The 25,556-nt window shown below is 42.2% G+C and overlaps 1 protein-coding gene across 9 annotated transcripts in view; it reads right to left on the bottom strand.

Moving 5' to 3' along the window:
• KIAA1217 (KIAA1217 ortholog) overlaps window positions 1–25,556 on the bottom strand; it is a 356,921-nt gene that overhangs the window by 15,284 nt on the left and 316,081 nt on the right. For all 9 annotated transcript variants that reach the window (XM_061996591.1, XM_061996584.1, XM_061996582.1 and 6 more), the window contains 6 exons: window positions 21,611–21,771; window positions 14,622–14,797; window positions 7,933–8,063; window positions 7,550–7,697; window positions 5,126–5,618; window positions 4,256–4,436 (listed from right to left, as the gene is read on the bottom strand). In XM_061996591.1, the coding sequence (XP_061852575.1) occupies window positions 4,256–4,436; window positions 5,126–5,618; window positions 7,550–7,697; window positions 7,933–8,063; window positions 14,622–14,797; window positions 21,611–21,771 (1,290 nt within the window). The remainder of the gene's footprint in view (window positions 1–4,255; window positions 4,437–5,125; window positions 5,619–7,549; window positions 7,698–7,932; window positions 8,064–14,621; window positions 14,798–21,610; window positions 21,772–25,556) is intronic.

Consider the following 25,556-nt stretch of genomic DNA (forward strand, 5'->3'; position numbering starts at 1 on the left):
ACATCACTGAGAACAGCCTGGCTCCATCCTCCTGACATCCACCCTTTACATATGTGTAAACATTAATGAGATCAGCCCCAGCTCCCTCAGCATTTCATCATAAGGGAGATGCTCCACTCCATTCATCATCTTCGTGGCCCTGCACTGAATTCTCTCCAGCAGCTCCCTGTCCTTCTTGAACTGTGAGGGGCCCAGAACTGGACACATTTTTGTCACATTAGTTGTACTTCCACCAGCCTAAGGTAAGATCTGCTGCTGTAAAAACAGAGTAATTCTCTAAGACAGGCCTGTGTAAATCCCTACTCCTTTTAATGGTCTCAAATCACTACCCTCAAATTGGTCTCTGACTGCAAGAACACCAAAGTTTTTCTCACAGTAAGAGCAAGGGACATGGAAGACACAGAGATAGAATGACTACTACCATATCTTTCATATCATTCATCTACCTCTGTCTTCAAAATGGGAAATAAAAAGGAGAAACAGACAAGGGAAATTGTCAGTGAGTGTGTCAGATGCAGATTATCAAAGGCCAATCAATCCTTCTCATCCCTTAGCTGGAGCCATTACGGAGAGGTTGTGATGGGGTTTGCTCACAGTCAATGCAATGACACTGGGCAAGATAGAAAACTTCAAAGATGGATTTCTAGTTTCTTTACTAAAGAAATAAAACTTTGGAGGAAAATTAATGGGGAAAATACTTTGTTGTTGTTGTTCCTAATGGCTGAGATTTTCTAGCGTATTTAAAGAGAGAGGAGTAAATGGACAAGCAGAACTCATTGAGTCTGAGACTAGTCATGTACAAAAGTCCTACTTTATGGAACCTGCTTTGATGCCAAAGGGCTCTGCACTCCTGTAAACAAAATGGGAGTTGCACATCCTCAGCTGTTTCACTGAACTGAAGCATTCTTCAGCAGGTATAGACAGACTGAAACTAATTTCTCCCACCATACAAGTTTCTACTTGCACCAAAACAACCCAACATGTCTCAAAAAGATATTTAAAATAATGCCTGCCTCGAGGCCGTTTTTGTAGTCAGATAAGCAAACTGTCTTTAATGGAAGCCACTGATCAGTCAGCACTTGCCAAAAATCAGGGCACTCTCACGAATGAAGGCACAAAGAAGCCCAATTTCTAACTTATGTGATAGAGGCATTTTCCACGTTTTTCACTGAACAATCTCAATAGCAAGTGTGAGTTAGAGTCGAGACATTAAAGAAGGATTTACAGAGCCATCTGCAAAATTGTGTAAAGTAGGTAATTCTACTTTGGTTTGTGCTTTGCAGGGAAAAAAGAAAGAGTTTCTTAATTGGGTTCTGTGTGGAAAATGGCTGAGACAACATACTCTGGCAACATGATCTATCTGGGTTCTGCAGCGAAGCCGACAGAGGACTCTCCTAATGCATGGACAGTGTCTTATGCACTGTATTAGGAAGTAGATGGTCTTTCTTTCCTTATGCTGCTCAGTTTTCTAGTCTACAGCAGACTGACACTGACATTTTCATCTTGAATCACAGAAGAGTTAGGTGGCACATGAGGTATTTAATCAGATAGCAAGGAAAAGCTTTGCTGTTCCCTTATGTTACAATTACAGGATTCATTAGGCAAACAGAAGGCAAACGGCTCAATCTCACCAAATTTCTCCTTAAATCTGCTGGCTACACACTGTGCAAAATCGTATTCTAGAAGTGGATTAGTTATCTCTGGGAGTTACAAAAATTCTTTGGTGTGCTCTGCACTTCTTGAGATGTCACAGCTCACCGCACCCATATGGTGTTTATTTTCACTGACTTTTTCTATTTATGCCACACATTATAGAACAGGACTGTGCTGATAGCCAGTAACCTCACTGAGCAGTGCCAAAAGTCAAAAATGATTTTACAAGGTTAAACAGAATTTATTTTAACTATGTATGTTATGAGAAAGATCCAAAGAGCCACAACTTGCCAACGTTAAAGGTGCGCCCAGGACAAAATGCTGGATCTGAACACTCCTCTTAAATTCTATGTGAATTAGTCTACACAAGCCCCAGGGTATTGTTTTGCAGCTATTTACAACCTTGGCATGCCAACACCTTGAGTGTGGCATGCACCTCTGGTCTCCACAGCTCCACAGTGGAGTTAGCAAAGCACAACTGATATAAGCCTGAGGAGAGAGCATCTGGTCTAGATGGAAGGACCAGAAAAGGCTGCAAGCTTGCAGTTTGAAACTTGTGAGGTTGGCTGAGACCTCCAGGATGTGATCAAGATTTACCCACTGCCTTCATAATCCTATTAAGGGAATGCAGAGCTGCTGTTTGCCAAATTGCAACTCAGTGAAGCTGGTATGAGATCAGCTTAAAATAGATGAAGCAAAGCTCCTTCACAAGATGGGGAGCTTGCTGCCACAGCAGTGAGGATGCAAATGATGCAAAAGTATACAGGAATTACTGGATAACAGGTCCATAATGGATGTGAGAAGGAGGAGGGTGGGATATTCCCTCTAATATCAATTGGGGGTGCTAGGGGAGTACTAGCGGGCTGCAGAAGGTGGTAAAGTTCTGTGCTGCCTCCAGACAGTATCTCCCATTGCCTCTGTCAGAATCAGGCTGCTGAGCTGGATGGATGACTGCTTAAGTAGCTGGGTGAGAATTTTGCAGCTGACTCATGTTTGTCTGAGATGTCTTTTTCGCTCCTTGAACTTTGAAGAAATTCAGACATGGATTTGTACATTAAATTGTGAAAGAAGTAAGACTGGAAGGACACCTCAACATCCCTCTACTGCAAAGCAGCTCTATGTATATAATTCTTGGTCAATGCCAGTCTAAGCCATTCTCTCTAACGATGGAGATCTCACATCTTCCTCAGTGCCTCACTCAGCCTTCTTCAGTGGTTCACTTTGTGAGGTTTTTCTCTAATACCTAACCCTGGATCTTCCTGATTGCCATTGCCAACTTCCACTGCTCTTCTGCCCACACAAAGCAAGTTGGTCTTTTCTTTATTAAGCTGATTTCTATGTATTCAGAGATTGCTTTGTCCTTCCTCAGACTCTGCCTCCTCATGCTAAACAAAACCAATTCTTTCTTTTTTTGTTCCCTAGAGATCATGTTTTTTTAAGACTCTAGTCATTATCATCGCTATCCTCTTGAACCCTATTTGTTCAGTCTTCCTTGAAGTCCAAAAACATTGAGTCTGGGAATTTCTGTGTAAGAGCTCACCACTTCTGAGCAGATTCATGTGTCTTGTGGATATTCCTGTTGATCTCATTATGATGTTTGCCTTGTTTTGCTACAGGGTCACAGTCTGACTCACATTCAACTTGAAACTTGGTATGTTTTTATCACAGCTGTGGGCAGCCTGAATGTCTACTGTGTAACTCATTCATTCCTATCCACTTCCCTAAGACAACTCTGTTATGTGGAATTAAGGTCATTTTCAGAGACTCATCCAAAACACTGCTTGTATTTATAGTTTAACTTTGTGAAGTTACCAATGATCATTAAGATCAAATAGCCTGACCTTCCACTTAGTGTAAGTTCAAGGATTTCTTTAAGCAGGTCTGTGTCATGCACAGAGCTTGTGTCAGAGCAGCCTTTCAGAAAGAAACATAGTATTGCTTTAAGATCTGAAGTGACAGGAAATCCCATACATTCGTAATTTAACTTCAGTGATTAGTTCAAACTTGACAGCTAATTTTTAATGTGACCTTTTCTACTTTCAGCTTCCAATTGCTGCAACTTGTTGGAATGTGTTTTGCAAAGCTAAAAGGCCTCCTTACCCTCAGAAACCTCAGGTATGTTTTGGTCTTTTGATAACAAATACATCTACAAAAAAAGACCTTTTCAGGTTTCTGATGGTAAGATGATTTGTACTTAAACTCTTTGTGGTTCTTTCCAAAGCAATCTGTTATGCTAAAGTCTTAAGTGCAAAACTGAGCCCAGCATGCTAGATATATAGCACAGCAGACAGATATTCTCATCTCTGTCAAAAGCAAGGTGTACTTTGTTTACTCTTCTGCTCATGAGGGTTCTTTATCTCCAGAGGAAAAATTCACACTTTCAGTTGCAGTATGGGGAAATTTATGTTCATCTGGTTACCCACACTGGCACCTGTAAAGTCACTGCATCCTGTCCTCAGGACCTGCATTTCTCCTCAGGGATACACTCACAGGTATGATCATGAACACAGTAATCTGTAAACTGAAACCTTTCTAGAAAGAAGGGAAAACAGCCTTTCTTTTCCAGATATGCACTTCTTCAGCACACTTTAGCAAACCTTACCTGAGACTTCTAGCTTTTCCACTGCATCCCCTTTAGGCAGGGCTGCTGGCTGGGGAGGCATCTCCAGGTTAGGAATTGACTTCATTATATTGGCCTGGGCCTCTTCCAAGAGCTTTTCAAATTCCTTTCCATTATAGTGATCAAGGTTTTGTCTTTTCTCTTCCCATTTCTTTTCAGCTTGCTAGACAAAAACAACAAAGCATCTATTTATTTATCTGATTTCCACTGTGATCACTTAAAAGAAAATCCATATGTAAACAATATAGGCCAATATGGATAGAGTCTTTCAGTTCTAGCCAACAACTAGAAGAAATATATTAACACTGACTTCCACTGTGCTAGATATGGCACAGACACATAACAGATAGACAGTGGCCACTGCTCACTAAGTGAACACAGGCAAAATTTAAATGTGGGGTCACTGCCTTACTATATCACACTAGTGATAAAAGTGCATGCTTGTAACAAGATGTGAGAGCTCACTTCTGGGTGAGCCACAGAAACTTCACACTCTTACTTTTTTGTCTACATAATAAAGGATATGGAGAGTTAAAGAGTGAATGAAATCCACTGATGCAAGGGTTGCCAGAGAGTCATATCTTATTGTTCAAAAAGAAGGTGATCTAAAACAGAGTTTAGAAAACAATAATTAGAGATGTTATTTCAAAGCCACAGTTACTCTTTGGGTTACATGTTATTATCCTGTTGCATTTCAAATCAGAGAGGATGTTCAGAAGTGTACGGTGTAGTTTGAAGGTGAAGCACATGAACACCCAGAATGCACGTGAAGAATCCCATCTGCAGTCTCAAGAGTGAGACTGGAAGCTCAGACCCAAAGAGAGTAGACTGGTTGAGTAGAATACACCGTACCTCAATTGATACAGCTCGGTTTCTGGCACTTGCACTGTGAATTTCCTCAATGAAAAGACTTTGCATGGTAGTGCCATTGACAGAGACCTGTGGTGCTGGCGTGGCCTGTGCGGGTGGGGGTCCTGCGGCCGGCTCCTGTGGGGGGGCTGCTGAGAGGTGCCCACCCCCTGGCACACCGTCACTGTGGCTGGCTGTGGTGGGTGAGCCCTGGGCATGGCTGACCAGGGCTGAGGAGTGCTGAGACTGGTGGATGACAACAGGCGAGCTCTGCACGTGATGGACCGTCATTGTTGAGAAGGGGATGACCTCTGACTTGACTGATGGCACCTGGGACTCTGACGTGCTTGCTGTGAGGCTTTGCTCTGCATGGCCCTGGGCATGCTTGAGTTCCTCCTGGGTTTTCGGTGCATCAGCTGCACTGGCCTTTTCCACAGCAGAGCACTGCACGGCTTGGGATGGATCCACACCCCTCAGCAGTCCTTCTGTAACATGTCTGCCCAGCCAAATTGAACACAACAGCGTAGCCCATGGTTAGCATACAGGCAAGTCACAAGCAATACTTCACAATAAACTTTTGCAAGGGAAAAGCATCTACATCAAAAACATCAAAATGGTGGTTTTACAGAATCACAGAATGGTAGGAGTTGGAAGGGCCCTCTAGAGATCATCTAGTCTGACCTCCCCTGATAAAGTAGGTTCACCTTGACCATGTCACACAGAAACATGTCCAGTCAGGTTATGAAAACCTCCAGAGAAGGAGGCTCCACAACCTCCCTGGGAAGTCTGTGCCAGGGCTCCCTCACTCTCCCAGGAAAGAAGCTTTTCCTTGTGCTTAAGTACAACTTCTTGTGTTCCAGCTTTTGTCTGTTACCCCTTGTCCTGTCACTGCATGCCACAGAAAAAGTGTCACCCCATCCTCTTGACATGCACCCTTTAGATATTCTTCCTGATGCTCAGCTGTGTGACTTTATAGTTTCCTCTCAGAGTTAAGGACTCAGTTTCTAAGTTGCCACTCTAATTAGAATGAAATCCACTGATGCAAGGGTTGCCAGAGAGTCATATCTAATATATGCATCATAGAGGTGGAATGGAAATCAGTTGACTTAAACTCTAGCTAAACAAGATGTTCCTGGGCTAACAGCACAGAAAGTGGTACTTACACAGAATGTGAGGTGGCAGTTTGGCAAATTACCAAAACACAACCTTCAAATGATACTTTACAAAGGTCATGTCTGTAAAGAGTTTGCCATAAGATGAGCTGAGGATGTAAAGTCTGGCAGTTAGCTGTGAAATGGCTGCTAAATGCCATCAGGTTTTCCATAACTGAAACAGACTTTGTGAGGCTTAATTTTGCTGCAAAAAAATTACTTTTGGTAAAACCTTGGCATGCTCATTGGATTTTTTCCCAAACAAAGCAAGACAGGAAATAACTGTAGTCATTTTTAAGAAAAGGAAACTAATAAGAAAGGATACAGATGTTTATCTACATGGAAAAATAAGTGATGGCTTGTGGAAGACCTGTTAAAAAACCATTTAATCCATCTGACACTACTGGCAAATCCATTTTACATATGCTTCAGGATATATGGAAACAATAAAAGCCCTGCATTCCTTAGGGTAATGGTAGTAACAATAGGCTTATGACTTACATTTTCTTCTAATTAAAGTAAAATTGAGACCACCAAAACTGACAGTTTGGCCTGATTCACTGGTTTTCAGTAGGAATTAAATCCAATGCCTATTGCCTCATACAGACCAGCTGTCATTTGCTGTTCATATATTCTGATAAACACAGCTGAACACTGGCACTTAGTGGATACAAATAGTAGTGGACACAAATTGTATCTAATATTTCAACTTTCTCAAACTTATCTCTCTTGCAAAGAACAGAATAAAGAATTGGAATGAATTCACAAGTATATTGAAAAATACTTATTCCTTTTGGAAGACTTTGGATACTTTTATACACTTAGAATCTTTTCCTGGTTTATATCTTACTGTTACACTTTTGGGATGATTTTTTCAGGGTCAGAGAATATTTCCATTCGCTTAGATTCCTGTAAATGTCGACAGTTAATTAGCTCAGATATGGGACTGATGCCACTCCATAAGCTTTCTCATCCAGGTACTTCCCAAATCTGGATTCTATGATTCAGAGCTACGAGCTCAGAGGGAGCTAGCTGCAATCATAAGATCTCACTGACCAGGAGCTGTTGGTCAGAACAGAACCACTGCACAGAGCACAGGAAAGACTAATTTGATTTCCTTTCAGAGGCCTCTAGGAAGAATCATTAAAATACTGTAAGGAAGTTGCATTTCTCAAAGTTGTCTAGGGGGAGGAGGAGCTCTAATCTGAACATTGTTCCAGCCCTGCCTAAGGACATTCTTTAGTTATGAAGAACAAAAAGACTCCAAACAAGTCACCTCCTGAGCACGGTGAGGACATCGGTCATGCTGCGCACACGCTTGAGCAAGCTGTCCAGCTTGTGTGGCTCTTCCTTCAGGAACCTCACGGCTTCCACCTCAATCCGGAGGATCGCACGCATCTTATTCTGCAGCGTCGGGAACTCTCCTGCAAACACAACTGTGAAGCTCAAAAGGAAATGATAAAAGCTTTGGGGAGAAATGGATGATGGGGTGAGCATTAAATAGTTGAGTGTTGACCTCTTTCCAGGACCCATGCAATAGGCTCCTTAATCTGAACTTTGAGTTGTTTTGGAAGTGAAAGTCAATGCCTCCATATCAAAGGCAAAACTGATCTCAGCCACTGTGGTTGAAAGAAATGAAGCAAAAGGAAAAGCACACACCTTTCAGAGTGGCAACTGCTTCTCCTACTTGACGCAAAAGAAAGGCTCCATCTTCAACATCTTTCAGTGTAACTGACTTGCTGGAAGCAGTGGAATCCCTCTTCAGGTCTTCAACAAATGCCTCCAGCTCACTGGCAAGACAAATAAAAAAGGTGGACATAAAATGTAAGCAGAACCTTCCCATCACAACTAAATACATGTAAACAAATAGACTAAACTGAACCAGGAACCTCATCTACAGCATCTTTACATCTGACACCACAGGTCGAAAAAACCAGCAGGGTACCACGAGGGTAGGTGAGGATGCTGGACATTTGTGTTCCCAGCATAGGAACAGGCTTGTAACTAGTCATGGACTTCTCTGACAGGCTGCAGATGTGCAGAGCATATTGACCTCAGGGCAGCTGTGCTACAGAGGGTGGGTGAAGTGGTGAAACACATATCACATATCATCATCCTCTGGGGATGGAAACCCTAGAAGTGGTGCACACTGCACCACTACATCCAGTACTGACTGACACCTTGCATTTTCTGACTGCTGATATCATGAAAAGGAATGCCCCCAACAATGAGGCAATGACCCCAAAACTGGCACTAATGGCCCCTTGATGCAACTTTGTTTATCTGCTGGGTTTATTTTGTCTCTAGACAGGATGCAAGGCCGTGTTTCCACAAATAGCCAGACTGAAACAGCAAGTGTGCATAGTGTGCAGCTCTCAATCAGCATTTGGATTCAAGGATGAATCACTTCAAGTGTTTTTTTTCCAACTAGAGCTGTCCTGTGCCTCCTCCATCTCTGTCTGGTGCTTCCTCGACACCTTTTCCGATATTATTCCCAGTGCTTCCATACTCCACATACATTTTCACAATCCTTGAGGCACATTAACTTGATCTTTGTTCTGGAGCCACTTTTTTGTATGTTTAAGATTGAGATCTTATTGCTTTAGCTGGAGTTTCCACACAGAAGCTTAAAAGTGTCTCAGCTCCCCCTGAAATGCATTATGCACATCTATACAAACACCCACACGAGTACCTTAAAAGGATCATCCCTTGAGCATTTATTCTAAGAGAAGTCCACCTCTATTAAGACAGTAAATTTCTCAGCAACACTCTGAGAAGTGGTTCAATCACATGGTAGAAAACAATGCAAATCAAAGTCTGATCAGACAAATTTGTTACTTATTCTAACCTAATTTGGGGCCTCATTTTTCACATCCACTCAGGTAGCAGTTTTCCACTTGCTGTAAGAGAACCAAGGTACGAGCCAATCGCCTGAAAAGGAGTAGAGGAAAAACTGCCTTCTGCACCAACTGCACATCTTGCATTAATATGTATTTCCCTTGGGCCATCACTGTCACACAAATCCAGTTGCAAATTACTTATTTTCAGTCAGGTCACGACTGAGATCCATCTCAGTGAACAGGTGATGTGGGGAGAAGAGTGGTTGGCCACTAACAGAATAAAAAGGAGAAAAAAATCACTTGCAGCACCACTCTGCATTTAGGTCAATGTGAAGCAGTAGTGGAGGTACACAGAATGACAAAGGCAATGCAACAGTACTTCTGATACACAGAGAAACAGAAATAGTACCAGGATCCCAACATCAACTGTACACAAAGAGTGCATTTCAATTCGCAGACTAAAAACTTTAGAAGCTATAAATCAACGTTGAACTAAAAATTATAAGTTGCTTCTGAACAGATCACAAACAAGTGGAGGTAAAGGCTCCTGTTCTCACAAAGCCTCTGCCTGGAAGAAGCAGGGGGAGTCACGGCTCCCACGAGCTCCAGCAGGAAGCTTTCCCTGGGCCACACGATGGCAGCAGGGGAACGTCTCTCGGGGTATTTTTCCAGTGGAAGAGGCTGCAGTTATGCAGATACCCGTTGTTTCTGTGTCTGTCTGCCTTTGCAATAGGGAGGAACTGGAAAAAGAATTTAGCCTTCTGTCACTCATTACGCTGCGAAGGCTCCAGCCCTGCAGAAGGATGCTCTACAGCCGTTGCATCCTTCCCACTCCTCATGCCCCGATGCTGGTGCTCAGGCTGGACAGTGCACAGTCCTGGGGTATTTCCCTTCCCTTCCCTTTTGTAGATCAGCACTGAAGAAGCAGCTTCTCAGATATTCCCATCTGCCAGGCAACAGAAAAGGCATGGGCAGAAGCTTCGATTTGTTCATGTGTGGAAAGAAGAAACAGGAGCAAACACAAAACAATGTCATAACGTTTTGGTAGGTTTGTGATTGTTGGAAATGCAGGAATAAAAGAAAGACTTCCAGGTAGCTGACAATATCTTTCTTTCCCCTTTGTTCTTTCAGCAGTAATAGAGGGATCATTGTAAACTCCTTTGATTCCATACAGTGACACTCTCATACAAGACAACTGATCCTGAAAGTACTCCTGGGACAGCACATTACACTGACACCTGTTGCTAACTACAAGGGAAAAGAAACTTTAGCCCTCAGGAGACAAAGTCTGAAATAGATCCAGTGGTCTCCAGCATTTCTTTTCTGTAACTAGGGAAACAACTTGGTGTTATAGATTAGGATGAGCAAACTAAATTAACAAGACACTCATATCAATGCCGTTTCAGAAGGCTAGTACAAGAGAAATGATTTTTCTGCAACTGTTTTATACAGAGGCAAACTGTTATGTCAAGATCTTTCTTTAGGCAAAGAAAAAGCCTGTCTCAGATTGCAGTATCAGTAGAACGGGTTACAAAATGAACTGTCAAAATTAATAGTAACAAATCACCCAGGACAGATGATATTTGCTCTTGAGGGTGAATCAGTTGAACTATTAATATTAAGCATGTAACTCCTTCATTAAAATTGCTTTGTCATCGGAGTAGTGGAAAATGACATAGATGATACAGTTGTACTCTGGTGAGACTGACACCTAGACTGGTGTAACTGATAGATACCAAAATAAAGAACAAAGAATGGATAAATAGGTTGTGTTAGGGAGGAATTAATGTCATTTGTGTAAAGAGAAGGGAAGTCTCACAAATCCACAAGGCAATCCAAAAGCTTTCAAGAAAGAAAAGTTATCACAAGACAAGAGAAGAAATTCTCTCGTGGATAAAGTATTACAAGTAAAGGGAAGGGATCAATGAACAGCTTACTCAATGAATGTAGTTTGCTGGTGGGTTCCACAGGGATTGGTGTTTAGGGCTGGTGCTTTTCAACATATTATAAAGGATTTAGAAAAGAGGGTGACTAGTATATAGTATACAGTAGGGAAAAAAAGAATCTGAAAAGGATATTAAATTATTGAAGGGAATGAAAATGAAAGGTGATTGCAGAAAGCTGCAGATGGACCACCTGACACCAACCAACCAGGAAAACCCTAAAGATTAAATTAACTCTTAGCAAATGTAATGTTCATGAGGAGAAATAAAACCAAATCAAATCCCACCGAAAACCAACAACGTCCCCAAATCCTGTGTTTTTATACGCAGTAATGAACTTTGAACTGATAGTCATCTGTTGTGAATGAGATGCTGGATTTGTAGCGGGAAGCTCACGTGGAACATGAGGACATGGAGGCCATCACCACACCACTGCAGGAAGTCACCGTGCTCCCACATCCAGTACAGCTGTTGGAGGGCTCTCCCCACTCCCATCTCACAGATCTATACTAGATTTAGAAGAGTCGAGAAAGAAAGGCTGGATGCTGAAATGTATAGAAAGGTTTCTATGAAGGGGAATAACTACGCAGACTATGACTTTTCAGACTGGAAAAGACATGTGTGGGCAATAAGGGAGTGGAAAGGGAGTGAAGGAGAAACTAGAACACCATGACTAGCATGGCGATGGTGAATATTCTGCTGTGCATGATTTAAGAGTTTAGGGATTGGCTGACATGGGAAAGACTCAAAAACAAATAAAAAGAGGTTCTTTCTACCCAAAAAAAGAATGACTCTGTAGAACTCATTGCACCTAGATGCTGTACACAACAAAGTTTACATGGATTTTTTAAAATATAAGTTAATGACAAGCAAACAATCCCTGCAGAGCTTTTGCATGTGAAGACACCATCTGTGACTTAGAAAATCCCTGAGCTACAAGTCATTAAAACCAAGGAGGTGTGCTCTGAGCATTTTGCCATGTTCTTACATCCTTTCCCAAGTATTTGCTACCAGTGGCTCTCCAAGACTGCTAATTGCAGTTTCCTTTTTACTATGCACAGTCATTCTTATTATGAAGTCTGATACTTTTTTCCTGACAAATATGTAAATTGTAACTTACTGTGGATCGTATCCAATTAGTTGGATGTGGCTGTAATTTAACTACTGTGCTCATAGAACACCCTCTATTAAAGTGCTTAGAATCATCTACAATGTATAGTAGTCATACCTGTTACCCCCTCCTCACAACACAAATACTTCATTAGTCAATGTGTCACATCATCATGATTTATCCTTGGATTTGCAAATTTTAAGGCTAGTATCTGTAATCTCCAAAGTGTCACATATGACACCTTTAACGTTGAATTAAAAACTAGACAGAAAAATCCCTACCCAGTTAACTCTTGGTGTGTGTACTCCACTGCTACAAGTGTGCATAAGCACTATGTTTAACACTGTTCTTTAGATTTCATTAGATATCCCTGAACTGTAATCCTGCTACAGCTGTAACCCACATGGGCACATTTCTGTAGGCATCGTGAATAGCTGCTCAACAGAAAACTTGCTCTGAAATGTACTCCCCCATTCCTGCTGCTTACAACAACGAACCACCAATATTTTTATTTATTTCCCAGCAACAATCCTCAGAATTACAGAAAGGAGAGTTTTTTAAGCTGAGATTTACCACTTCAGGTTAGTAAATACACTTGCATAAGCGTTGCAGAAATCCTTAAGCTCCCTCGTACTGCGTTAGTCCCAGGATTCAGGAAAGGCTAAGAAGGCACCAGTTGAAAGACTAGGAAACAGTAATTTTTCTGCCCTGTTGCTTTGCATTTGTTTACACCTCTGCGCTGGGATCAGTGTAATTGAAAGTGCCTATACAGAATGTTGACCTTTTTCTGGATAGTGCCAGTGACATTTGATGTGTAATTTTGTGATGTATGGTCTTCATTATTAACAGTCATCAGCTGTTGAACTTAAACCATTGTTGTCAGATGTGCTTTTCCATTTGGGCTCTGATCCTGCAAACGTTCAAATATAAGGCAAAGAAATCTCATTGGACACAACCTATGAAAATTAATTGTAATTCAGTGTTTCTAGCACATCTCTTAAAGGGTTGAACTAATATTTAGAGCCTATGAATGATCTAAGTAAGACATTTTCCTGTAACATTAACAAATGAAGTAGCACAGAAGCAGCAGAAACTCTGCAAACAGAAAAAATCCAAACACTGCTAAAACACAACCATATTGCAATCAAAGCTTTATCACAAATGAACAGCTGTAACAACTAATGTCATTTGCACTTGACCTCACTCAGTATCCACTTTATGGGGAAATGTGATAAACAGCCATCACACAAATTGTTCTTTCCACAGCAAACAAACACTCTAGAAGCTAAGCAGTGAGGTACACAGGAATAAAGTGATGAACAAGAGGGTAGTTACTTAAGACTACAACATAATGTTATTTATATAGACTACAAGGCAGTTGAGAGGATTACATACACTAACATGGACTGTGTTATTGCACTTTCGACTTCTCTTGACAGGAAACACACACTCTCTTAGAAACACTCCATTTGGTCTTTACAAATGCATCAGTTTTGTTAAAAATCTTGGTTTATCTGACAACACATTGATCAACAGAAAATTTACGCTCCTTTGCTGTCAGTAACTACTCCTTTGGCTCTTCAGTCATTGTTTCCAATGACAAGCTGACTAGAAAGTTTCTCTCTATTATGGAACCATTTTTCAGGTGTGAATAAAAATGCAGTAATGAGAAATAATTAGATATATAGCATCTTAAAAAAGAACTAGCTAAATTGTTTATTGATTTAAACTCCGTCTTGCCTCCTGCTGACTCTGAACATGGACTAAACCAAACAACTGGATCCCATCAGTCTTGGTAGGCCAAACTTTTTGGAAAAAAAAGAAGAGCCTTACAAAAAGTTCTTGCGTAACACCAAAAAAAATCCACCTCAAAGTATTTTTATCTGCAGCTAAGTGTATGGAAACCTTAGTGAGTAAATTTTAGACACAGACTGTCATTGCTGATTGCAATCCAACTTTGGTGCCCTATTCATCAGCTTCCGCTGCATCTCTCATGCAGTAGCCAAAGCACTCCCTATTGCAATCTGATTTCCATCCTTAAAGCCAAACTAATTACCTTACTTTGCATCCATTTGTTCTTGAGGAAATGCCTCCCTCCATCCCTAAGGCATAACACACAAAGCTGAAGGGAGAGCTAGAGCAGGAAGAGGCTTTCAGAAGATGGAGGTGGTCATGGTTCTTACAGTCATCTGTCCCTTTACAAGGGACTTCTAAAGAGGTTGAAACTCTTTGTACTGGTGGAAGTTACCCAGTGGCCTGTGGTAAGGAGGACTGTCAGTCAGGACCAGTGATGTGTACAACACAGACACAATTTTACAGACAGTATGAGTGCAAGAAAACACAGTTGAAACAGCACACACAGGTTCCCTTTCACTGAAGACAGTAGTGAAAGCTGCTACATTAGGGAAGACAAAGACAGGTGAAAGCAACATTCTAAGATGTTTCTCAACCTACCATAACTTCTTGACAATCTTTTCTTCCTCGTTGAGGTATTTCTGCCTTTCCTGTTCCACCAGGTTGCGCTGTCGCTGCACAGGATCTTCGAGTCTCTTCACCGTTTCAATCATTTTGCCACTGATTTCCAGCTCTGCTTTCTTCACCATCGCCCTCAGCATCTCCTGGTTCTGCAGCTGTTGCACAAAAGAAATCAACTTCAGTTTTTCCTGCTTGACTGACATCCCTGACAACAGAATACACTGTGGAGCTTAGACATAGGTCGGGATAAACACAGCCCTACAGTGAGAGAGTTTTTACCTTGTTTCCCTCTTTATCTATAAACATTTTTCCATGAGGAAACGTGGGGGGTGAGAAATGCCTAAATCTGGTTAATTCCAACGCCTATATCTAACTTCCAGTTGCAAGCAGATGAACAAAAGATAGGATCAGCACACCACTCTTGGTGCATAACTTCTGCAAGGATTGTAGCCCCTTTATTCTGCTCAGCCCAACATGAATTGAGAATTACTCATGGCTCACGAGGATGCTGGAAGCTTGGCTTCCACTTGGTGTGCATCTGGTAAGGTTGCTTATGGTGCTGCCCCTACATACCAAGTGGATAACCCCACACAGTCATGTTGAGGCTGGAATGCATTGCTGCTCTCCAGAATGGAACTTTTCAGTCTCTCAGTGGCAGAGGAAGGATTGTGCCAGTGGGTGTAGTTTGGTACAGACATACAGCTCATCAGCATCACGTAAAACTTCCCATACTCACCAAAACATCCTCCTTTATAAAATGGCAGCTTTCTGAGAACCATGAAAGTCACTTTATTTCTTTCTTTAGCCTTATGTTAGGTACTTAAAGCACTAATTTTCTTACTGATACTAAGTTTGTAGAGTAAAACTCAGCTAAGAAAACAAAGTAGATGATACTCTTCTGTGGGTAGCCCTAGATCAGCAGTGCCCCACACTAAATCAAACCCCTTTAAGTCTCTTACACAAATTACAAGAATCAAAGTGATATACAGGGCTCCATGTAGTCACAGCTTTAGGATACAGGCAACATGAACATAGCTCTGCTAGCCCAGCAGCCATCTCTTACTGTAAGATTTTAAAAAAGATCTCAGTCAACTGGGAGACCAAGTTCCAGTTTTAAAACCAGCAACTGAACCATCAACTCTCTTCCAAACACCAAGACTTAACAGCCAAACCACATTTAACACACAAAGTAAAACCACTGCCCAACAGGAAGAATCACAAAAATGGGTTACCTACAGGACAGTAGAATGCAACAAGACTGCTTTTTAAGTTGATTTAAAAGAATTCCAGCCCCTTTGCCTAGGTCACTCTTTCCTATCAGTGTGGGAATGAGAGGAACAAACTCAACTCTCCACTTCTGACTCTTTGGTCCTTGTGTCTCACTCTGCCTTCTCCAGTGACACAACTGTGATGAGAGGGAGGGTGACACTTCACTGAAAGTGCATGGGGGGAGCTGATCCATGACAAGCTGGACGTGTTAGCTCAAAACTGAACTGAAGATAAGTGTTAGCAGTTAGGGGGAAAAAATTAAACTGGAAAACATTTGCAATGGCACAAATCTGTAAACATTGTCAGCTACATTGTAACAGACTGGATTCTTCTGAAGAATCTTCTGAAGATAGTGCATGTGTGTCTTTTTCCCCACTATGGGATTTCAAGAAGGAAAACATAAATGAATGAATAAACGAGTGAATGGGCATATAACACTTCAGTCATACAGTTTACTCATAGCTCTTTATAAAGCTGGGGAATTTGACCCAGGGAAGTGAGTTGGGATGTATGAAATAACTGATCCAACGTCAGTGAGAAGGCCAGTAACAGAGGTCTCAGGTGTCCAGAACTTAAGTCCTTTATGTTCCTCAGTTGGTAACAGTGACTCCCAGTAATACCAAAATTTAGTACATGTGAGTGTGTGAGGCTGGGCTGTTGCAGGTACACTTCTCCCCCTCTGATTATGGGGGTATCAAGGGGATCTACATTTATTGCAGTGACACCTACAGCTACGGTGCTTGTCATTTCCATTTCTGTGGTGCTTGAACAGTATTAGAAAGTTTCAGTCATAAAAGTTCACCTGTTTCTAGTAACAAGATTAGGGAATAAAAACATAACAAAGTAATACTTCAAAAAGGTTGTATGTTGAAGACTCCCAGATCTCAACATTTGAGTGAGCTCTTGACGACTGGGAAGTGACTCATCTTGGCATCAAAGAGATGTTTTGGCCATTACTATGAAAATTCATGCAACATTTGGCTAGCTCTGGAAAACCTGTTTTGTCCTTTGAGGAACAGGGACAGAAGAGGAGAAGGGAGGGACACAGGAGAGTGCAGAGAGAGAAGAGACCAGGGAGAGGAGTTGTTGTGGGTTTAGGCAGGGCAGAGCCAGCAGCCAAAGGACAATGTGAGACAGGGCGAGCAGGAGCAGAGGGGAAGAGCTGTAGCTGATGAATTGAAAGCAATCTCTGGCAGCAATAGCATGTTTACCTCCACGTTTTGGAACTGAACTTGATTCTTACTTTTCTTCTGCCAGCATATACCCGATCTGAGACTCTCTGGCTAAGTGCACACCCCATTTGTCCCTTAAATCACCTCTGCCCATTACTCTACCACCTCAAGTGGAAGAAGTTTTATGGATCTGCCAGTGTTATTCTAGTTCCAAACAGTAAAACTTTTTGTACTTTAAGTTTGCTTGCAAACAAGTCAAATAAACAATCTTAGGCATTCACACTTGAAAAGAAACTTTGTTAAAATAGTGTTCAAGTTCCAAAGTCAAGTGCACAAAGGTAAGGAAAAGCAATACAGCCTTTCCCATCACTACCAGATGGCAATTTCCTGCTAGTCAATTTGCCTTAAAACTGCAAGCAGCAATCAAATAGAAAGAAAATTGACATCCTTTTTTATAATCCTAGCATTGTTCCCTACATTTATTACCCTTGGGCTCTACTTCCAGCCTCACCAGTCTCTCCAGATACTTACCTTATCCCTCTTCTTTGGCTACTGCTCCAGCCATTATCTATCACCAGCACCACCTCTGGCATTCACTTCAAGAATAATCTGATAGTTTAGTTCACTTTGAACCAATTATTATCTATGAGACAGGTAACTGGAAGACCAAGTATTTCATTAGGAAACAAGTATGACCTGTCCAGTGAGAGCCTCCGAGGCCCTGCTGTGAGAGGCTTCTGGGCCACCCACCTCTCACCACACTACAGTGCACAACTGCAAACAGGGACAGACTGCCTGCAGCTCAGGATCTCTGCAGAATCTAATTATCTAATTCCTGAAGTTTGTTACCATACATAGATTAAACGTAGTCTCACCGATTCTATAACGCAGCTCAAACCATATTTGAATTTCTAACTCGGCATCATACACTATTTATGGCAGTAGTATTATTATCTTTCTATCCTTTCTGCAGCGCTCATCTCCCTCCAAGTAATACACTGAGTGAAGGAAAAGCATGCATGCATATACAGTCCTAACACTGAACCTTAATCAACTACTTTCCCTTAAAATGTGTTCAATTAAAGAGAGACCAAAAAAATATCAGTGTACATATAGGCTAACAATATATAACCTGAACACATACTCTAAGGATTGTGTGCTCTTATCAAGACTAAACAGCCTCAGATCCCACAGCCTTTCCTCATAAGCAAGATGTTCCAGTCCCCTGATTATCTTGGTGGCCCTGCGCTGGACTCTCTCCAGCACTTCTCTGTCCCTCTTGAGCTGAGGAGCCCAGAACTGGACACAGGACTCCAATTGAAGCCTCCCCAGGACAGAGTAGAGGGGAAGTAGAATCTCCCTTGACCTTCTGGCCACACTCTTCTTGATGCCATTGGCCTTCTTGGCCACGAGGGCACATCTCTAGCTCATGTTTATTTTATTATCAACCAGAACTCACAGGTCTCTCTGCAGAGCTGCTCTCCAGCAGGTCACCCCCAGCCTGGCCTGGTGCATGGGGGTTGTTCCCTCCCAGATGCAGGACTCTGCACTTGTTGAACCTCATGAGGTTCCTCTCTACCCAACTCTCAAGCTGGTTGAGATCCCGCTGAATGGCAGCACAGCCTTCTGGGGAATCAGTCACTCCCCCTGGTTTGGTGTCATCAGGGAACTTGCTGAGGGTCACTCTGTCCCCTCGTTCAAGTTGTTCATGAAGATGTTGAACAAGACTGACCCAAGAACTGATCCCTGTGGAGCTCCACTGGCCACAGGCCTCCAACTCGATTCCGTGCCATTGATCACCACCCTCTGGGCTCTGTCATTCAGCCAGTTCTTAATCCACCTCACTGCCCACTCATCCAACCCACACTGCCTGAGCTTTTTGATAAGGACATTGTGGGATTTCAAGAATCTCTGCTTTAAATCCAACCATAGACTGAAACAGTCTTAACTATTTGGTTGCATCTAGTAAGATATACATTTGGCTGATGTGTATATCAATACATTTGGATCAATTGCTGATGGATATGTTATTAAAAGAGGATTTTACCAGGACAGGCAAAGACTCATGAATGGACGTGTCTTTTTCATCACACGTTTCTCTGATTCTATTAAGCAAATGAGTAAGAATTTACAGTGATATCATCAACTGTTGAACCACAGACAGTATTAAACATAGTTTTACACCCTGATGTTCTTTTTTAGCGATTCTGCCAACTTTTGTGTTTGTGAAATCATCTTTTTCAGTTCCTTGGAATTGTTTCTTTTAGTCTGTCACTGTATGAAGAATTCACACAAACAAGAACAAACTGACTACCAACCCAGGAGAAACTGTGAAAGTGAAAATATGAAGTACTGTCAAACATATTAGGCAAACAACCTGCAAAAACAGAAAAATACTTTTTCCTTTTACTATTTTCTAAAAAAACTCAGCACATTTTTTTTTCATTAGAAGTGTGATATTCCAACACTTCCATTTCAAACACGACCTGTTTCACTTGCTGCCCTACAAACTGTGAGCTCTTTTCCAAAGTAACTCTACCTATGCAGAAAAGCTGTGACAAAAACTCACTCTCATTAATGTAATTTATATGTTATATACCAGTTCCACTTCAGCTAGAGGTTCTTCCATCTGACTGTCACCAATTTGCCTACTTCCCACTCACACGATGCACCAAGCTGGCCAGAGTTAATGAGCACACTCGGGATACGTCCTTTTCAACTCCTCAAGACTTCCTTGGCAGCACTGATTTGTGCAGATGGTACAAGTTCCTTCACTCCTGTGTGCCATAATGCTACCTCTGATGAAAAAACACGGTTACTACCCTGGGCAGGGCTGTGGAGACAAGGTGCAGCTGAGGAAATGTGACCTCCCCAGTGAGCGGGCCCCATAAGAATGATTCACTCAGTGCCTCCAGAACAGCACTGCAACCTCCATCTCACTTTACAGGCCACATGCTAAGCACAGATGGTGGCCAGACCACAGGCATTTGCCAAGAGCTGCATTTGGCCCACGGGGTTACAGAAGGACAGAGGGGCTGCAGTGGTTTGCGGCACTAATGTTAAAGAATACACATTTAAACATAATATTCCAAGGCATAGAGAGCCAGAGTCTTGAAATTAGGGACCACAATGGTTGGCATGTAGGCAGCACTGATGGGAATAGCTTTTGAAAGATACATTTGCTATAGGAACATACTCATCCTAAACTGAAACTATAAATACACAGGTGTTGTACCACAGGCAGAGGTTTCCTGCCTGGCCCAACTCTTTGCTCCAAATACCTTCTGGCATCTCTTCATTGCCAGCACAGGACCTTGTCACAGCATCTTCAGTCTTAGCCACATTTTCTTTACCCTGATATTTACCTCACCTTTCTGCTCTCTTGCCCTACAACTGGCTTATAATTAAATTTCCTTTACTTAAGGAAGAGAAGGTGAAATGGGCTCTGAATTCTGATCTGTGTTATTATTCTGTCCTCAAAATATTGCTCTGTCCCAAAAGAGATTGACACTGTACCATTCCCATACTCAAACCCACCCTGTTCATAATAGCAGTAGCTGCAGCCCTGGAATACCAAACATGTGATGTCACTTTCCAGGCAAGGAAGACTGTGGCAGAGTACTGCAGTTTGTCTTGTCTTACAAGAAATTGCTTTACCTCCTTTTACATCTTCTGAAACAATACACAGTGCTGTTCAGTTTCCAGTCAAGTGAAGGGCTGAAGATCTGTACAGCTCCATACACTTAATTTTACAGAACAGCATATATTTACATTTGCAGCATGACAGTATATATGTCAAGAGAACATTTTGGTTAACTCTTTATTGTTCTTATTGTTGCTTGCAGGTTTTGAGGTGCTGATGTGTGTGTTCAAAAGGTACTGGTAAAATATCAATGTAAGTAGGGTGAAATAAACCTTTGCAGCAACTTTTGAAACATCTTTTTTCGTTGCTGCTCAAGTTGGCCATTCTTCTGGATTCCACAAATGAGGGAGCCAGACTCTGGCTTAATGCATATCTACTGATCCTCAGCTACATTTGGGTTTCCTGACATCAAAGTTGTTTATTCAGGAACTTAAAAACTGTCTCAACTGTAAACAGTATGGAACAGGAACATGGCTCTTCCTACATGTTTATATAGCACATAGCATAGCAGGGTCCAAACTGTAATCACAGACTAGATATTATTGTAGTATATGTACTGCTTTAATGTCTAGAGTCATCAAGTACAGTGAGAAATGAGGTGTTTTTTTCTCAATATCTGAGCTGCAGTAGTCAAACTAATTCTTGTACCTCTAGGAAGTGGTGTATAGTAGAGTAGAATATACTTTTGCATCTGGAATACTTGGGTCTTTTTCCTAGAGCTCTGCTACTGGGAATCACTCATGTATAGAAGGTGGAAGAGAGGAAGAGATGAAGAAAAAAAGAAAGAGAGAAAGAGAGAAAGAGAGAAAGAGAGAAAGAGAGAAAGAAAGGAAAAGGCCCTTTGCTGCCAAAGGACTCTCCCAGCATTGCCCAGATAAGCATACCTGTAGCTGTCTCATCTGGTGCAGCTGCAGCCGCAGATCCGACACGTTGCGCTTCATACCATGCAGGCTGAGCTGCATCGAGGGGGCTCCTGCAGGGTGATGGACCACAGCTGACTCCACACTTCCCAGTGCATTCTTTCCCCCAGATACGTTCACAGCACCTGCAATAAGCAGCAGCAGCACAGGGTTGAGCTCACCAGCAGAGAAGGTGCAAACATGATCTTTCCTCTTCCCACTGAATCCACACATTACCTACGAGACCACTTCCTACCACATGTAGTGGAGATGGGATAATAAGCTATAACTGCAGATTACATAAATCAGCAGCAAATCAAATTGGTGCTGTAAGTATGTTTGGGATTGTCTTCCCAGGAGCCAGCTGAGACCAAGATGATGCAAATTCACACAACTTCTGAACTGCATGTTTGTTGATTAATTATCACTGGGGAGAGACACAGTCAAACAGCCACGTGTGGGGAAAAGATTTCTATAGAGAGGATCTTGCTTTTCTGCATAAAATACAGTTGCATTTTTTTCTATCAGGTGTCTCCAACAGTTACTGTCTAAAACTGGGAGAAGAAAAATGAAATGATGGTGTGGCAGAGAACTGCCCTCCAGCTGTGTTGCATTCACCCACTCCCCTGTAGTCTGTCATTTATTCAGGACTGTTTACAAAGGAATACAGGGTGACACAAAGAAATGAGATGAGCCACATTCTGAGAAAAACCATCACTGTCCTCATAAGAATTTCTTCATTAAATAATGCCATTTGTCTTCACAGCATCAATGTCAAACTTGCTCTTTTCACTCTCAAGTACCTGGGAAGAAGCTTTATTTACAGGGTACAAGCAAATTCCAGCTCATCAGTTAAGAGTCATGTTACAGCTTCTTCTTCCAATCTGCACTGACACACCCACGTTCTTCAAATTTTCATTCTTCTGTGTCCCTTCCCCTCCCCACCACCAACAGGCAAAATGACAGACTCCATCTTCTAAGTCCAGCACTGCATACTCTTCTGATCACAGTGCCAGCTCTACCTTGTCCTTTGGACTCAGATGCCTGCTGTTCCCTGAACTATTGCATTACCAGGCCCTCACTACAAGAAAGACACTGAGGTGCTGGAGTATGTTCAAAGAAGGGCAACAAAGCTGGTGAAGAGTCTGGAGCACAAGTCTGATGAGGAGCAGTTGAGGGAACTGGGGTTGTTTAGCCTGGAGAAGAGGAGGCTGAGAGGAGATATCTCTCTCCATAATTACCTGAATGGAAGCTGTAGTGAGGTGGGAGTCGGTCTCTTCGCCCAAGCTACAAGTGACAGGACAAGACAAAATGGTCTCAGGTTGTGCCAGGGGAGGTTTAGATTGGAGATTAGGAAAAAACCTTTCCCTGAAAGGGATGTCAAACATTGGAACAGGCTTCCCAGGGAAGTAGTTGAGACACCATCCCTGGTAGTATTTAAAAGACATGTAGATGTGGTGCTTATGAACCTGGTAGAGTGGTGGGCTTGTCAGTGTTAGGTTAATGGCTGGACTCGATGATCTTAAGGTCTTTTCCAACCTAAATGGTCCTATGATTCTCTTCTATGACTATGTCATTCCCCACTGAATTTTTTTCCTTGTCAATGAATAAAGCAATAAATCTAAGGAAGTAGAAAATAACTAATAAAAAATAACAGAAACTAGTGCTGTAAGCTTTTCTTTGCCTTTTGAAGGCAAATTTGCAGTACACCAAAGGGTGTGACACATTTTTCTGTCTGGAATGAGTATGAATCCAGGAGTGGTTTTATCCCTGTCTTCTCATCCTTAGTAGTCTTTTCAACCACTAAAGTCTCCAAATGTGCACGAGGGAGTATAGCTCAGTATAATAACACATTATTATTCCTCTGCCAACAGGTGTGAATACCTCAAAACTAGCCTTTGCAAAATTCATCAGGGTGAGGCATTTTTAAAAGACAGAAGTTACACCAGACTACTTTTATCTACAATTAGGCCAGAAGGCTTCTGAAGAATCACATTTCTTGCTTTACCTACATCTGCAATTCCTGTCAGTAAAAGCACAGGCCCCTCTGGCTACAGCATGCTACATGCAGTGTGCCATGCCATTGGCTTCCGAGGACATGCTCAAATAAAAAGCTGTTCTACCTGGGTGCTGGCTGTTGTAATGCTACACCTCTCCTCGCCTTAAATGTGCTCCTGCTAGATCCGCTCGGTGCTTCAACAGCGACACTTATTTCACTGCTGAGCAAGCTGCTGCACATTTCTGCTGTACTCCAGCATGATTCAATGCTCTCTTGACTTTCAAAGAGCTGCTTAACAGAAAGCAACACTCAAGAAATAAACAGTCCTTCTTCACTGCCATCCTGCACCCATTGCATGCTTCAGTCTAACATACGCTAATACTTCTCTGTCTACATACACGCTGCAATTTTTCCTGTGGTCAAACATCTATTTCCCTCCCACATGCACTATTTTTTTTCTTAAGAAAAGGGTATTTAGTTCATAAACTCTACAGACAGAAACCACCAGAGAGTCTGAAAAATGTAGATGAGCCTCCAAGAGTTCTGATCCCTAGCCACAAATCTAGACTGTTTTCGAAAGCACATCTACCTTTCTGCTGGTTTTTGCCTCAAGCAAAAGCTCCAAAATCTCAGCCCCTGACCCTGTGATGATGCAGCCAAGGCATGAATCAGACCCGCCAGTCTCTCCCCCATACTGGACCCCAGTCAATTCACATATTTTCTCAGGAAGGGGTGTCTGCTTTCCTTTTAGTTTAGGTAGACTCCGTTCTGCTTCTGTAAGCAATAAACGTCTGCGACTCCCTACAAAGCAGCTCTCCTCCTCCTCTGCTGCCTCGGCCACCTCTTGTCACTGTTAGGTGCTTCCAGCTGCCATGGTGTCCCTGCTGCAGAGTGTGCTCAGAGCCTGTGAAGCATGACATGACACTGCCGAGGGTATGAAACACAACCACCGACATCAAGCAGGCAGGGGAGCGCTGTAAGGATCAGCAGCTCATTTCTCAGAGATGCATATTTTCATCATAAAGGAATAAAAGGGTGGCTGAATAAGGGGCTGCTTCATCTAGGGAGTATAGCTTGCTTTTGGAAATAGTCCCAGGCTGTAGCTTTGTGATTAGATGTGTGGCCAGATGGACTAAAGGAAAAAACCAGCACTGGCTCTCAGGTTTTTAAATAAAGCCTTGCTGGAGCTTAGGTAAGGGTGCCTGAATACAAAACCCCTCCATAATTCCCTAATACTCTGGACAAAACCCAAAAGTTAACTTTTTTTTTACAAAGGCTGCTATTTTTAAAGTAGAAAAAAAACTGATGTGCAGAAATGGGAAAAGTTTGCTATTTGCCCAGGCTCTGGAAGATAAGAACCAAAACTTCCACTCCCTGACACTTGACCTTTGCTGTGGCTCCAAAGACATTGTTCTTCTTCCATTTTCCATATTTTCTTTCTAAAATGCTAAGATTTTGAAACATACTAGCAAAAAAAGGCAATTGGAAGACAGTCATCAAAGTTTCTTCCCAAATTACTCATCTCATAGAACTACAGAATCACTGAACAGTAGGGGTTGGAAAGGATCTCCTAGAGATCATCTAGTCCAATCCCCTTGCTAAAGTAGGTTCACCTCAATCAGGCCACACAGGAACGTGTCCAGGAAGGTTTTGAAAACCTCCAGAGGAGAAGACTCCACAATCTCCCTGGGCAGCCTGTGCCAGGGCTCCCTCACCTGAACAGGAAAGAAGTTCTTCCTTATGTTTAAGTGGAATTTCCTGTGTTCCAGCTTTTGTCCCCTTACCCTGTCACTGGGCACTATGGAAAAACAGTGTCACCCCATCCTCTTGACAAATACCTTTTAAATACTTGTGTTAATGAGATCCCCCCTCAATCTTCTGTCCTTCAGGCTGAACACTCCGAGTTCCCTCAGCCTTTCCTCATGGCTCCAG

This window comes from Colius striatus, chromosome 5, assembly GCF_028858725.1.
Source record: "Colius striatus isolate bColStr4 chromosome 5, bColStr4.1.hap1, whole genome shotgun sequence".
NCBI classification, from domain to species: domain Eukaryota; kingdom Metazoa; phylum Chordata; class Aves; order Coliiformes; family Coliidae; genus Colius; species Colius striatus.